At 42.6% G+C, this 12,746-nt stretch overlaps 1 protein-coding gene across 21 annotated transcripts in view; it reads right to left on the bottom strand.

Moving 5' to 3' along the window:
- ARPP21 (cAMP regulated phosphoprotein 21) overlaps window positions 1-12,746 on the bottom strand; it is a 255,503-nt gene that overhangs the window by 50,156 nt on the left and 192,601 nt on the right. For 19 of the 21 annotated variants that reach the window (XM_053359483.1, XM_053359482.1, XM_053359485.1 and 16 more), the window contains 3 exons: window positions 5,328-5,558; window positions 4,044-4,207; window positions 2,099-2,203 (listed from right to left, as the gene is read on the bottom strand). In XM_053359483.1, coding sequence (XP_053215458.1) covers window positions 2,099-2,203; window positions 4,044-4,207; window positions 5,328-5,558 — 500 coding nt within the window. The remainder of the gene's footprint in view (window positions 1-2,098; window positions 2,204-4,043; window positions 4,208-5,327; window positions 5,559-12,746) is intronic. The other 2 variants (XM_053359494.1, XM_053359495.1) reach the window with 1 other exon arrangement.

Below are 12,746 nucleotides of genomic sequence, written 5' to 3'. Positions count from 1 at the left end.
AAAGGGTTATTTATTGTTGCTTTTGTCTCATTAAATGACTGGAGAAAATGTGTTGTTTTAGAATGACCTAGAAAATGAAGGGAAAGAAACAGCTGGGATGAAGGTCTAAATACACCTGCCAGCCTACCTAACCTATTAAAATGTCAACTGTAATCAACAGTAACTTAATTGCAACCCTTAAACTGCATGTCAAAGTTAGCTTCACACGGGCAGTTTGACTTTTACATTTGGGGTGCCCTATGTCACAAGCCTCTAACCAGTGCAGAGCCCTAGCTGCCTCAATGTTTCCGTAGCTCATTCCCTTAGTTCCTCTTTGCATCCTCTCAAGTTTTTACCTTGGGCAATCGCTTGGCTAGCATACCTAGACTGAGAATAAGAAAATGCCGAAGTCTATTTGGCTGTCTAGGCAAATCAGACAAGAGTTGGGGAAGTTACTGAACTTGACAAGAGCAAAAGTACATACGCCTATACTGGGGAACGATAAAGAAGTAACCTCTTCCAGCAGCAAATGGTCAAGGTCACCTTGTACGAGTCTGCAAGCCCTTTCAGGCATTCACCAGCTCTTCCCACTATAAGCACGGTCTCCTCAAGTGTGCTTAGTTATTTTGCGTTCTCCTAATAAATCAAGTTTGTTCTTGCTTTGCCATGATACAGTAAGCCTCACCATATTTCTCTGCTATTAATCAGTGATGTATTTGCAGCAGCTGTTTTTTGTGGAGAATGTCACAGAGCATACCCCAAAGAGAGCTGGTGCTCTTTGTCCCTCTTCCGAAATCCTGTCCCTGAGATAGGTATCTTTTCGAAATTCTTTGAGGGAAACCTGATGTGTCTTCAAAGAGATACAAAGGGCACTAACTCCCTACCACCTTGTTTTGCTATGGTTTTGCCCACACAAGATTTTCACTACTCTTGCATGTACAACAACATGCATTCACACACAGCTCTTCGTCGGGAAGCACTTTGTCGTTTGTGGTGCTACCTCTGCCTGCGACCATTGACAGCTCCAAAGGAGACAGCTAGAAGTCTAACAGAAGCAATCATATGCCCCAAGCCCCTATTTACTGAGATGACTCGGACTCACCCCACCGCAGTTGGTGCCAGTTGCTTGGCCTAGATTGCCTGATATACCTGTTCCACAGTAACCTTCACCAACCAAAGTCAGATCCCCTCCAGAGGGCTGGGGGGAAATGTGGAAGGGTTGGTTCTCTGCTACCTGGTTCCTAACTCCCCTCTGAAGTTCCTGCAATGATGATGATGATGATGATGATGATGATGATGATGATGATGACTTCTCCTCCTTTGTCAACTGACCTTTCCAGCTTCTTTGCCTACCCCTCTCTCCTTTTCTGACTGAGGAAGGTCCTGCCAGTGCAACTGTGATGTTGGGATCCTTCCAGACCAGCAGTGTAAATCCCAAGATATTGCAACTCCTGTCACTGCACTGTAGGGGCTGGACTGAAGTATGGATGGGCATTCATTTCCTACTGCAAAATATGTTTCCCTTTCACATGGCTGCAAGAGACCCCATGTTTCCTTTTTGAAAAGAAAAATCACAAGGTTCATGCAAATATCTTCTGCGCCAAACACAACATCTTGTGGAAGCCTTACTGAATCCTGAAATTCAGTCCAAGCTCTTACGAAACAAACCCTGAACTACTTCCTAACCAATGTCTATACACTCAAAACACAAGTAGCTCAAAAAACAAAACCACAGGTTTAACTGTAAATGCTAAAAAGGGGGAATTATTCATGCTGGTGATGCTGTATCTTTAGCACTCTAAACTCACATGAAAATAGCACAAATTGAACCAGGAGGTTTAAAAGGCAACCACCTTAGAATAATAATTCACCAATCATTAATTTGGGAAGGCAGACAAACACACACTTCCGGGAATCTTGCACCATTTTAAAGATATATATATTTTTTGGCTGTGCAGGCCTAAGTGACAAGCAGTTCCAGCATCACTGAGTAAGACAAGAGATTTACAGCAATTATCTTCTGTTTCTCTCCAGTTCTCCAGATAGCAATGCCCCCAAACAGAAAGCAAGCTCAGACGATGTAATCAATCCACATAAAAAGTAATAAAATCTGTAGTACCACAGGAAACTGCTGTGTTGGAGACACTGCCAGAAGATGCTGAGGAGGATAGGAAACGGCTGGATACTGTACTGACTGAGAAGAAGGCTGCAGAGCCTGAACTGGCTGAGGCAGAAAGGAAACAGAACAGAAGCAGGGAAGGGAAAGAGTCAATTATTGTCCTCAGACAAAGACAGACATTTCTTAATTTGAGCCAAGGTCGGAACAATAGCCTGCAAATAAAGATGACATCTTCCAGCTCATCTAGCAGAGGACGCAATAGGTCAGATATAGTTGTTTTAAGACTGCATTCCCTGCTCCTGTATGCCTGCAATACTAACTCAGTGGTGAAAAGCCTATTTGAATTAACACTAAGAAACACAACACTTTCCAATGCAATGCTGATGTAATGCTCTTACTTGGATGATGTGAGGGCTTGTACAACTGTACAACTGGCATTGGGACTGATGTGGCATTTACTGCTGAGGAGCAAGCCAGAGAAATGGTCCTTTGAAAATGTGTACCTAGCACCGTAGGTCCTTTCTTGGTGTGAATCTCTTATATTACTGGGGGAAACTAGCAAGGATCCTGTTAACACTTAGCTTTACTGTGCACAACCTAGCAATAGCAACCAGGATGCAATCGCCATCATGCCCATTAGGAGAAAAAGTTGGGTCACTTAAATAAAGGCTCTGCATATACTCTGCATTTCTACAAGTTTAGTTCCCCACCACCACCTGCCTCAGTATCAGGAGATATGCGTGCGAATAATTTGCATGTCTCCTAGGCATTATTAGCATCAGAAAGGATGTTAGCTACATCATGCCAAATTCAGTGACAATTAAATTCCAAAGCAAATTTGTATCTCAGATAGGATTGTTCCTCCTCCTTTTCTTTTGTTTGGCAGAGCAGGCAAATCTTTTCCTAGCATGGAGATCACTCCCCCCCCCTTCCAGTTTCACAGGAGCTCTCTAGCTAGGGTCCTTCATTATGTGCCCCCCTCCATTGGGGTAGAGGAGGGAGGCTGTCAACAAGAGAATGGGTCATTTCACTGGTGGCCCACCATTTGTGGAATGTTTTCTCTGGGGAGGCAAACCTGGCACCATAGATTTAAATGCCATGCAAATACCATTCCCCCCCTGCGCTTTTGGCCTCTCTTAAGTGCACTGTGTTTTCATTAACTGTGCATTTTTGAGTTTTTATTTGAATCGTTCTGCTTTTAGGTTTTTATTGTTGGTTTTAATAGGTTTTAATGTAAATCACTTTGAGTGGATTTATGTAGGATTCAGATGGTGATGGGGTGGGGTGGGAGGCAAGGGAAGCAGAGAGCGCTAACGTCTCAAACAAACGGATGGCTCACAATAAAGGACCCCTTCAAGAACATGCATAGCCACTGCTGAATTGGCCTTGTGGATGGGAGACATTATATACAGAAGTGCTGTTTACCTATGGAGGAGGTACATGTGGCTGGTGCAATGCACAGCTTGGAAGGCTGCCATGGTAATGCAAACAAACCTCCTAAATTATATCGGTTTGGGAACAGTGAGCAGGAGAAATCCATTATATTTTATAGGCTCAGAGGGGTGCACTGGATGACCCCTTGCAAAGCTGCTGAGGGAAACAACTATTTGTGTGTCATCTGTAACAGTTGTGGCTTAGAGTCATCAGTGTTTCAAGGTGTCACTGGATGCAAATCTTGCATGATGTGCTACTTCAATGCCTTAACTGCTCCTTGTCTGGCTTGGTGGAGTCTCCTTCTTTGGAGGTCTTTAAGCAGAGGCTTGACAACCATATGTCAGGAGTGCTCTGATGGTGTTTCCTGCTTGGCAGGGGGTTCACTCGATGGCCCTTGTGGTCTCTTCCAACTCTATGATTCTAAGAATAAGGCAGCACCAAATAATACTGCTCTAATAGACTCACACTGGATCCATAGCTGCTAGCATATAGGCAGACATTTCCCCCTTACCTGCGTGACAAGGTGACTTGTAATTTGTTGATGTGGTTGCTGCACAGGTTGCTGGGATGAAGGCGGTTGCTGAGACTGTCCAACTATCTGGCTTCTAATAGGCTGTTGACTGCTGGGTGGGTTGTATATTGCAGGTGTACCATCAGGGTTTACAAATGGTTGACCTGGAACAAATCAATCTTTAATGTGCTTTTCAAGACAACTTTGCAAAAATAGAGCAACCACCAAACTAAGAACTAGAGCAACATATTTAATTCTCTTACAAATGTATGGATATCTTCCCCAGACCCTGAAGTACTGATTAATGGAAATGTTCCAAGTTCAAAGCAACAAGGTTAGATTTTTGTTTTTTTGCCGTTGAGACTTTGTCAGCCATTAGCCAATCTTTTCTCTTAAAGTGCACTAAATCAGAAATTATAGAATCTGAATAAATTGTTAAGTTCACTATGCTTGTTCCTCTCTAAGACAAATGAATTGAGTGCACAATTAGCTAAGAATGCCTCCTTCATTCTGTGATTCTATAAAGGAATGGCCATATCAGTTAGAGATATAGGTAGGTAGCCATGTTGGTCTGCCATAGTCGAAACAAAGTAAAAAAATTCCTTGCAGTAGCACCTTAGAGACCAACTAAGTTTGTTATTGGTATGAGCTTTCGTGTGCATGCACACTTCTTCAGATACACATATCAGTTAGTTCAACTGACTGATTAAGAGTGCAATCCTACATGTCTTCTCAGCAGTAAGACCAAATGCAAAGGGACTTACACTCAGAAAAATGTATATAGGATTGTAGCCTAATGTGGAACTTTAACTGATCTTTAGCTGAAGCCATCAGATATTAGTTCAGCATAGATAGATGCTTTCTTCCTTTTGAGAGCTTATGACCCATGCTGATCTTCTTTCAAATAATAACTGCATTCCAGTAAGCTCTTAATGCATTAAGGATTCTTAATGAAAAATTTAACTCCAGGTATCCATTCGCTCCCTCTGTGCTGACATGCTATGTATTAGGTCTCCACATTTTTCTTGTGGTGGTACATTATTAATGGCGCTGTTCACTGCTCATGAAATACCTATTCAGCGCATAGTTTACTGATGAGGTAGTTTCTTTGCCCAAAAGAAGGAACCCTGTTTGGACATTGCCTTTCATGTGAAAGATGTGGTCTCTCACTGCAAGATATCTGTCTCTTGGAAACTGTAATTTCTGTTTTAGTAATGATCAGCACCCAGATTTTTCTATGGGCTGTGGTTTGCCAAAATATTAGGAAACATGAAACCAACTGACCTGTGTGTGGATTGAGCAGGATACTTCCCGGTGGAATCCCTGCAGCTTCAAGTGGAAGTATGATGTAGCTGGTGTTGTTTGCTACTACCTGGCCACTTATTCCATTGTCTGTATAGGGGACATTGCTAGAAGAGGTGGCTGTAACTCCAGGGACAACTGATGCACTTTGGAGAGGTTGATGTGTTCGTGACAGAGATCCTGAGGACCCAGCACTGCTGGAAGACTCTGAACCTGAAAAAAAGCCAGGTTTACTGTAATAAATACTACATCCACAGGGTAGACAGGGCTTATGGACTAGGCAACAGCCACATTACTAAGTAACTTATACAAAACAAATTATTTATCTGTAACCTCATCCAAAGCATTTCCCCCCAACTGCAATCTTGGATGAGTTTGCAAAGCCTGCTAGTATCGCTTGGGGACCATGGTTGTGACATGCAACAGTGCAAGCACCTCATCCAACATGGAATAGAGAAGCCTGTGGGTGGCATATATTGCCGATGAAAATTTCATGTTACAAATGAGAGCTAACTCATGATCATTGACCAGGTATAATATGGCTATGCTCTACCAGGTGTGTGTATGTTTAAAATGCATTTGATGACATCCAGTCAGCTAGTTTGTAGAACGGACTTATGCTCATGCAACTGACTTTCGCTTTCTCTCCCCCTTCCCGCAGTCCCTGCTAACCACCCAAAAATCAGCTCTGGAAGGCTGGGAGACCCTCCAGAGCATATTCAAAGTGCAGGGGGCTACTGGGTGGAGGAGAGGAAGGGGAAGTCTCATTGTGCTGGTGGAAGTCTGCTTGCACAGCACTGGTTATTACCCATGGGGCTGGATCTAAACGAGTTATAACATTACTGGTAGAATGCAGCAGCTTTAGCTGACTTCCTGATTGCAAGCCAAGGTCGGTGCCATGTTGGGATTCTGGGCTTGTTCAACATGAAGCCGGATCTGCACAGGGCACCCAGAGTCAAAGCAGCCCCACCCCCCAAAAAAACACCTTGTGGTATCCAAAGTCAGTGAGCAAAGCCAGGGATAAGGTTTGGCAAAGAGTGGCGAGATTGTGAAGCATCCTGTGGCCCTGCCTAGCAAATCACATTGTCGGGTCAATGGGAAACAAGGTGTTTCAATTTTCCAGCTCAAAAAGACTCTGCATTCAGTAAAGCAAACACCCATAAAACAGACTCCAATATAAAAGCACTGAGAGGAGATAGAAAACTCTGACAGTTGGCACTACTAGGCACCTTCACCAGTTTGTGGGTGCTTTCAGTGCAGACGCAGTTCATCACCTGCTGTTAAATGAGCTACAGTTCAGCACTCTTCCTTAGCACAGAGGTTTTCAACTGTTTTGAGTCCACAGTTCACTTAACTAACTACATTCTTTCTGCGGCACCCCTGTGGGGCTCAGCAGCCCAGTTACGTCACCCCTTGCCTGTAGAGCCAGCAGCCTCTCACCCCTTTTCAAGCACCCTCCCTTGTGGAGTGTTCCCTCAGCCTTCTCTCTGCTCCCCTCTCCTTGGGAGTCCTCCAGGCAGCTGCCACAGCCACCCCTGATCTCTGAGCCACCTCAGCTCCTGGCAACCAGCACCCCCTGGCCAGCCCCAGAGGTACCATTTGCCTAGGGAGTTTGCAGCAGGGCTGCTGTGACAAATAGCTGTGCAAGCCTTTCGGGGGCAGAGATGCAAGAGGGCATCAGAGGAGGGAGGGAGGGAAAGAGGGACAGAGGTCGGTGTGGCCCGCAGCACCTCTGATCATCATTCAAGGCACCCCAAGGTGCCACGGCACACTGGTTGAAAGCCTTAGCAAATCCACACTGTAGCTGGAACTCAAAATTTTTACCATTCCTTATTTTAAATTTCCAGGTTTTAAGATGCCTCTGCTGCAGATTACAGTTACAGACTACAAAACTAGCAATGGTCACTGTGTGGTACATTGTGGCCAAAATCAGGCTGTTATTCATATAACTACACTAAAGTTGTGTCCATAGTTGCTTTGACATAGTGTGCTATTGTTTATGAAGAGGAGGGGGAAACACCAACAAAATTTTTAGCTCTCATTAATGCTCCCCCCCATGTGATGCAAACATTGCAGCTGTATAGCTGCATTACATTTACATCGTTTTAACTGAATATTTTGATGATGTCATACATTGCAGGAGTGCAGCCCAAGTGATTTGTTAAATTATTAACTTTCCCAGCCTCGGTATTGATTTATAGCTTTAATAATGCATCCTTCCATATCCATTATAGCTCACAATATGCGAGCAACAAGGTAGTATATTATTGGCAAGGGATAAACTATGCTTTTAAATTAAAATGGATTTTTTTGGGGGGGTCAGCACAACAACATGTGATTAAAGTGTAAAGGGAGGTTAGTAATAACGTTTAGAGATGCTCAGCTAATTGTGGTGACTGAGTACTGTCATATTACTAGAGTTCTTTGTTGTTTGCTTTGTGGGGACCAACAAAGTAGTAAATGAATGTGGTGGACGAATGCAGAACATTCAGGATGATGAATGCCATATAGGAGGACCCAAGGGCCATAATTGCTGTTGGCCAACTTTCTGAGGGCCGCATGGCCAACGTGAAAGTGAACACAACCCAGGTTTGAGCGCAGAAATATGAATGTTATGTAGGCAGACCTACACAGGGAGTTAGAGATGCACACAAACAGGAGGCAGGCAGGCAGACACACTGAGGCATACAGACCCCCAGCTCCATTGTCAATCTGTGCCCATCAGTAGAGGAGAGGGGTGGGAATCATCCTTCCTAACACAGTACTGAGCTTGGCAGAGAGGTTATTCTCCCCCTAGCCTCTGATTATTTTGAAAAAGTGCCTTTTATCTCATGCATTCTGCTAGTGGAAGAGAATAAAAGTGCCCAGGAAAGCAGAGCATGCTCACCCTTTCCTCTCCCTGGAACACTCCAATCTTCTAGCCATGATGGCATACAAGAAGGAGGATTTTGCTTAGCGTTGGAGAGCTACTTCATGGGCAGCAGGTTCACCACATTCTGCTGTATAATTTACACATTTTTTTAAAGAGTGCACAAGAGCGAAATCTTAATGTATTTGTCTGCGATGAAATAATTTAGTCAATGCCTGTAAATTATCATAATCTTCAGCCAACTGTTCTTCTTGGAAGTGTTTTTCTTGTTATCATCTGGAGTGTAAGAACTGATCTAGCTAAAGAAAATATTCATGTGTGCATATGCATAGGTTGGCTAGGCATCTGGCTTTGTGCAGCTGCTACTGATATATGCAATTTAACATGGGTATCGGCTGTGTTCCATTCTAACAGCTGAGATTCCTGAATTGCAAGGGGTTGGGCTAGATGACCCCTGGGTCCCTTCTAACTCTACAATTCTATGATTCTTTTGCCCTATACCTATTTTAAAGATTTTAAAGATACAAGGGATCTTTAAAACGATCTTTCAAACGAAACCTCATCTGGTAGCCTCAGGAAACATCAATAAGAGACAAGGGGGCATCATGACAAGCAACTATATTCTTTTGCAGGAAATATCATAGGAAAAAAATTAGTTACTTCAAAATATAAATCACACTACGTCAGGAGAATAACAGGAAAAAGTTATCATGAGTTGACTCTTTCCTGTTAAAAGAGACTACATAGACATAGCATTTTTTCTTTATGATGTCTAAAGTATTTGTTTTATGAGGAGTCTTACAAATATATATTATAAATAAATAAATTAGTCTCCTTAAAATGATTTGATCTATAAGAACTAGCACACATGAAGTATACAAGTGTCTATAGGTGTGTTTCGGCAGGGAACTGATGTAATCAGCAGTTGAATTGTTCTACCTTTCTAAATCATCCATAATCAGTAGATTCTTGTGAAGAATCAGTTACAGACTTGCACTTCTTTAGAGTGCAGGCGAGGAATTGGTTGTTTGAACGTTCTTCCACATCAATAACTCTCTGCACATACCTAGGTAACCTATCACACTGGAATGGGAACCCTTTTTATATGGGGAAGCATTTTTCATTCAATCCTCCCCTCATCTACAGCCTGAAGTGATACAATCTTGCAACAGATAATTTATGCTTGGCTACAGAAAAAACTTGAGGCTCTTTGTCAGTGACCACAAATAGATACTTTTACTGGAAGCGACTTAGCCTTTCACTACTACAGCCAAGCAATCTTAAAAGCAGCAAGTAAGGATAATCCTCTGCATGAGTAAGCTCTACTGAATTCAGTGGGATTTAGTCCCAGGTAAATGTGTATTGGATTGCAGCCTGTGTTTACCAGGGCTATGTTAGCTATCACAAAATTAAACATAATTCTCAAAGACCAATAGGTTAAATATGACAAAGGGTACTGTGATGGGTGATTTTTATGGCAAGGGTTCCTGAACTGTGGTCCATGAACCATCAGTGGTCCATCAGCTTCATTTGGATGGTCTGTGACATGTCTGTGGATTTGTGGTTGAAGATGGGAGATGACACATCCATTGTATTAAATATCCCTACGGATTTCAATTGCTACAGCAAGCAGGGAAATCTGTAAGTGGTCTGCCAAGACCCTCAGCAAAAGTTTGGGAACCAGTTTTATGTTCCTGGAAACTGATAATGAATGCTGGCCATACGTAAACAGAAAACCAGTTTGACTCCTTAACTTGTCTACCATCTGTAACTACTAGACAGTTCCAAACAGAAGACAAGTATTGGTGTTTGCTGGATGACAGATTTTTACCCCATGAACCCCACTTATAAACTTTTCCTGCACTATCAAGAATGTTGCAGTTTGCCGTAGCAGGGACACACTTTCTTTGAGCGTTCAGACTAAAGGTCCATCTAGCCGAGCCTTCTGTTTATGACAGCATGCCTCTTGCAAGTTTGCAGGCAAGGGATGAAGCCAGCAATCTACAACCACCCCCTGTTGTTTGTTTCCAGCACTTGATATGCAGCAGTTTGCGACCTCTAAATAGGAAGGTTCCGTTCACCTGCCATGGACCTATTTTACATGCACGTGTGTAATCCAGAGATGGGGAACCTGGAGCCCTCCATATCCCGTTGGGCTACAACATCCACCATCCCTGACTCTGGCTCATGCTGGCTGGAGTTAAAGTCCAATGACATCTGCAATGCCACAGATTCTTCCATCCCTGGTCCAATCCCTTTCAATGACATCAGTATTTTTAAGAATTTAAACATCTGAACAGTCCCTATATAACCTGAAAGACATGTGCCTCCACCTACAGGCTTCGATTACTACAGAGAAGCATGAAGTAGAATTTGGGGGAGAGTGTGTATTTATCATTACTATTATTATTATCACTTTGAATAATCCTCCTCCTGGTTCAGCAATCCCTTCTGAATCCATTCCCCACAGCCTTATTTTTCCTGGCTTCCCCAGGCTGACTGACAGCTTCACTTTATGTTCTGGCGTTGGAAACAAAAAGCTTGTTTTGACAACCAGTCTTGCTCCCCCTCCCCCTTCCTGCACCCTTTCATTGAGTTTCTGCAGCTTTTCCCCCCTGTTCTGGGTCTTGACAAGCTTTCAAAATTTAAAGGGAGGGGAGCACTCAACATTTCTAATCACCCTGCAATGGAGAGGATATTATCACTGAAGTGGTTTTAAATGTGTCATAAGAGATTTCATTTGGAGGTTAGGCGAATACCTAGGGTAGATAAACTTGAATTACTGGCGCTCCTCATGTATTTTTCTTCTTCTTGGGAGGGTTGATGTATAATTTTAGCAACCAAAATGTTATGCAAGTTTTAAGATCCTTTAATGTGTGAAGTCTGGATGCAGGGAAGCCAGGGGAGTGAAAGGGCTGGGAGGAATGGAGTGGTCGGGCCGACTTATTTCCCACTCCCAATCCTCCCTCTTTTGCCATTAAGTCACTGCAGCTGAATGGAATGCTTTTTCCTTGAACATCTATGTGAACTAAGACCTATGTTTAGATCTACACCTGCTCACTCCACCTTTCATCCTGCTTCTACCCATCTTCTGCACATAAAAACCTATGCGCCATGCCCATCCATGAGCAGAGAGAATGGATCGTTGGTTTTTTGTTTGTATTTTTATTAAAGATTTTCTTGGTTTACAAAAGTATGTGCAATCTCTCTCTCTTTTTTTTAAGTAACATTTTTTACAGATCAGTTTCATTTGTTGAGACATTAGGAAGAAAAGGAGAAAAGAGGTGGAGAGGGGAAAGGTGAGTGGGGGTGGTGGTCTGGTGGTGATATTTCTATTTTACTTAATATATGTGGGGTTTTGTGTCAGGTTCTCTGCTATTCACTTGTGTTCCTTTGGTGGTGAGAGAGGTTGGGGTTGGCCTAGGGTGTAGTTGGTTGTTTGTGATTGGCTGTGGTGATCTTTGTTTTCATGTGTGAGTGGGGTGGGTGGGTGTTTTGGATCAGGTTAGGAGTATTAGAGGGGAGGAGGATGTTGAGCTGTTAAATCTGAAAGATCCTGTGAGTGGTTCAACATTAATCTGCATCTTAGGCACCAGTTGGTTAAATGTTTGGCTAGCCTAATAGGCACTCTGACCATAGTTTCCCGTATTTTATATAAGCTACCTGGAATACTCTTGCTTAGGTCAGATATAAATGTATAAATCAAATTAAAAATGATATTAAGGATATTTTCTTTAGCCTTTTGCATAGTTAATAGCTAAAGATGTTTCTTCAGAGGGTATTAATGGCTAGAAGATGCTTGCTTAAATGAGCATTGATGGCTTTGGATGCCTGGTAGCTAACAGGTCCTATCTGCCAGAGTGTGAGCTGGAAGGAAATCATTTGGAATTTAAAATGGAATAGATGTCTGACTTATTGCAGCTAGATTTCAAGAAGAGCCTTGTGGTTGGGGGCTCCAAGGATATGCTGCTATTTTGGAGGGAAATGTAGCAATATAGGTGCTTGCCTGCTTCCTTTTGTTCAACTTGCAAAAAGGGACATCTTATAAATTTCTATTCTTCAATGTGTCAAGAGGAAAGTCTCCCAACACTAGAAGAGTTCCTGTTTCGGGCTGTAGAAAAAGAGCAGCACCTGGCTTCAGAGATTAGAACCGACAGCAGAAGCCCATAAACTATACCTAAATGCAAGAAAATATTTGGTAACAAGATGGAAGCTGAAAAAGCAAGAACCCCCTACTTCACCCACATGTGGCTAAGTACAGACCTGGACAAGGCAAAGTTGTATGCACAGGCAGCCCTCAGGACACATGGAAAAGTGGGCAGTTCCACTTTAATCAATTTAAGCAATGCTTTAAGTTATAAATTCTTTGATTTTTGATTCTGAAATGTAATGAAATATGGAAAACTTAATAGAAATTATATTTTTTAAAAAGGAAAAGTGGGAAGTTCTTTTTCCCTTCTCTATCTCTAGAGAACAGTCCCTAATTCTGGGGTTCAGAAAAGCATATTCATTTCATAGGACTGGTAAAACCA

The sequence above is a fragment of the Podarcis raffonei genome, chromosome 12 (genome assembly GCF_027172205.1).
Source record: "Podarcis raffonei isolate rPodRaf1 chromosome 12, rPodRaf1.pri, whole genome shotgun sequence".
Lineage (NCBI taxonomy): Eukaryota > Metazoa > Chordata > Lepidosauria > Squamata > Lacertidae > Podarcis > Podarcis raffonei.
Note: the sequence above shows the minus strand (reverse complement) of the source record. Positions and strands in the feature narration are given on the sequence as shown.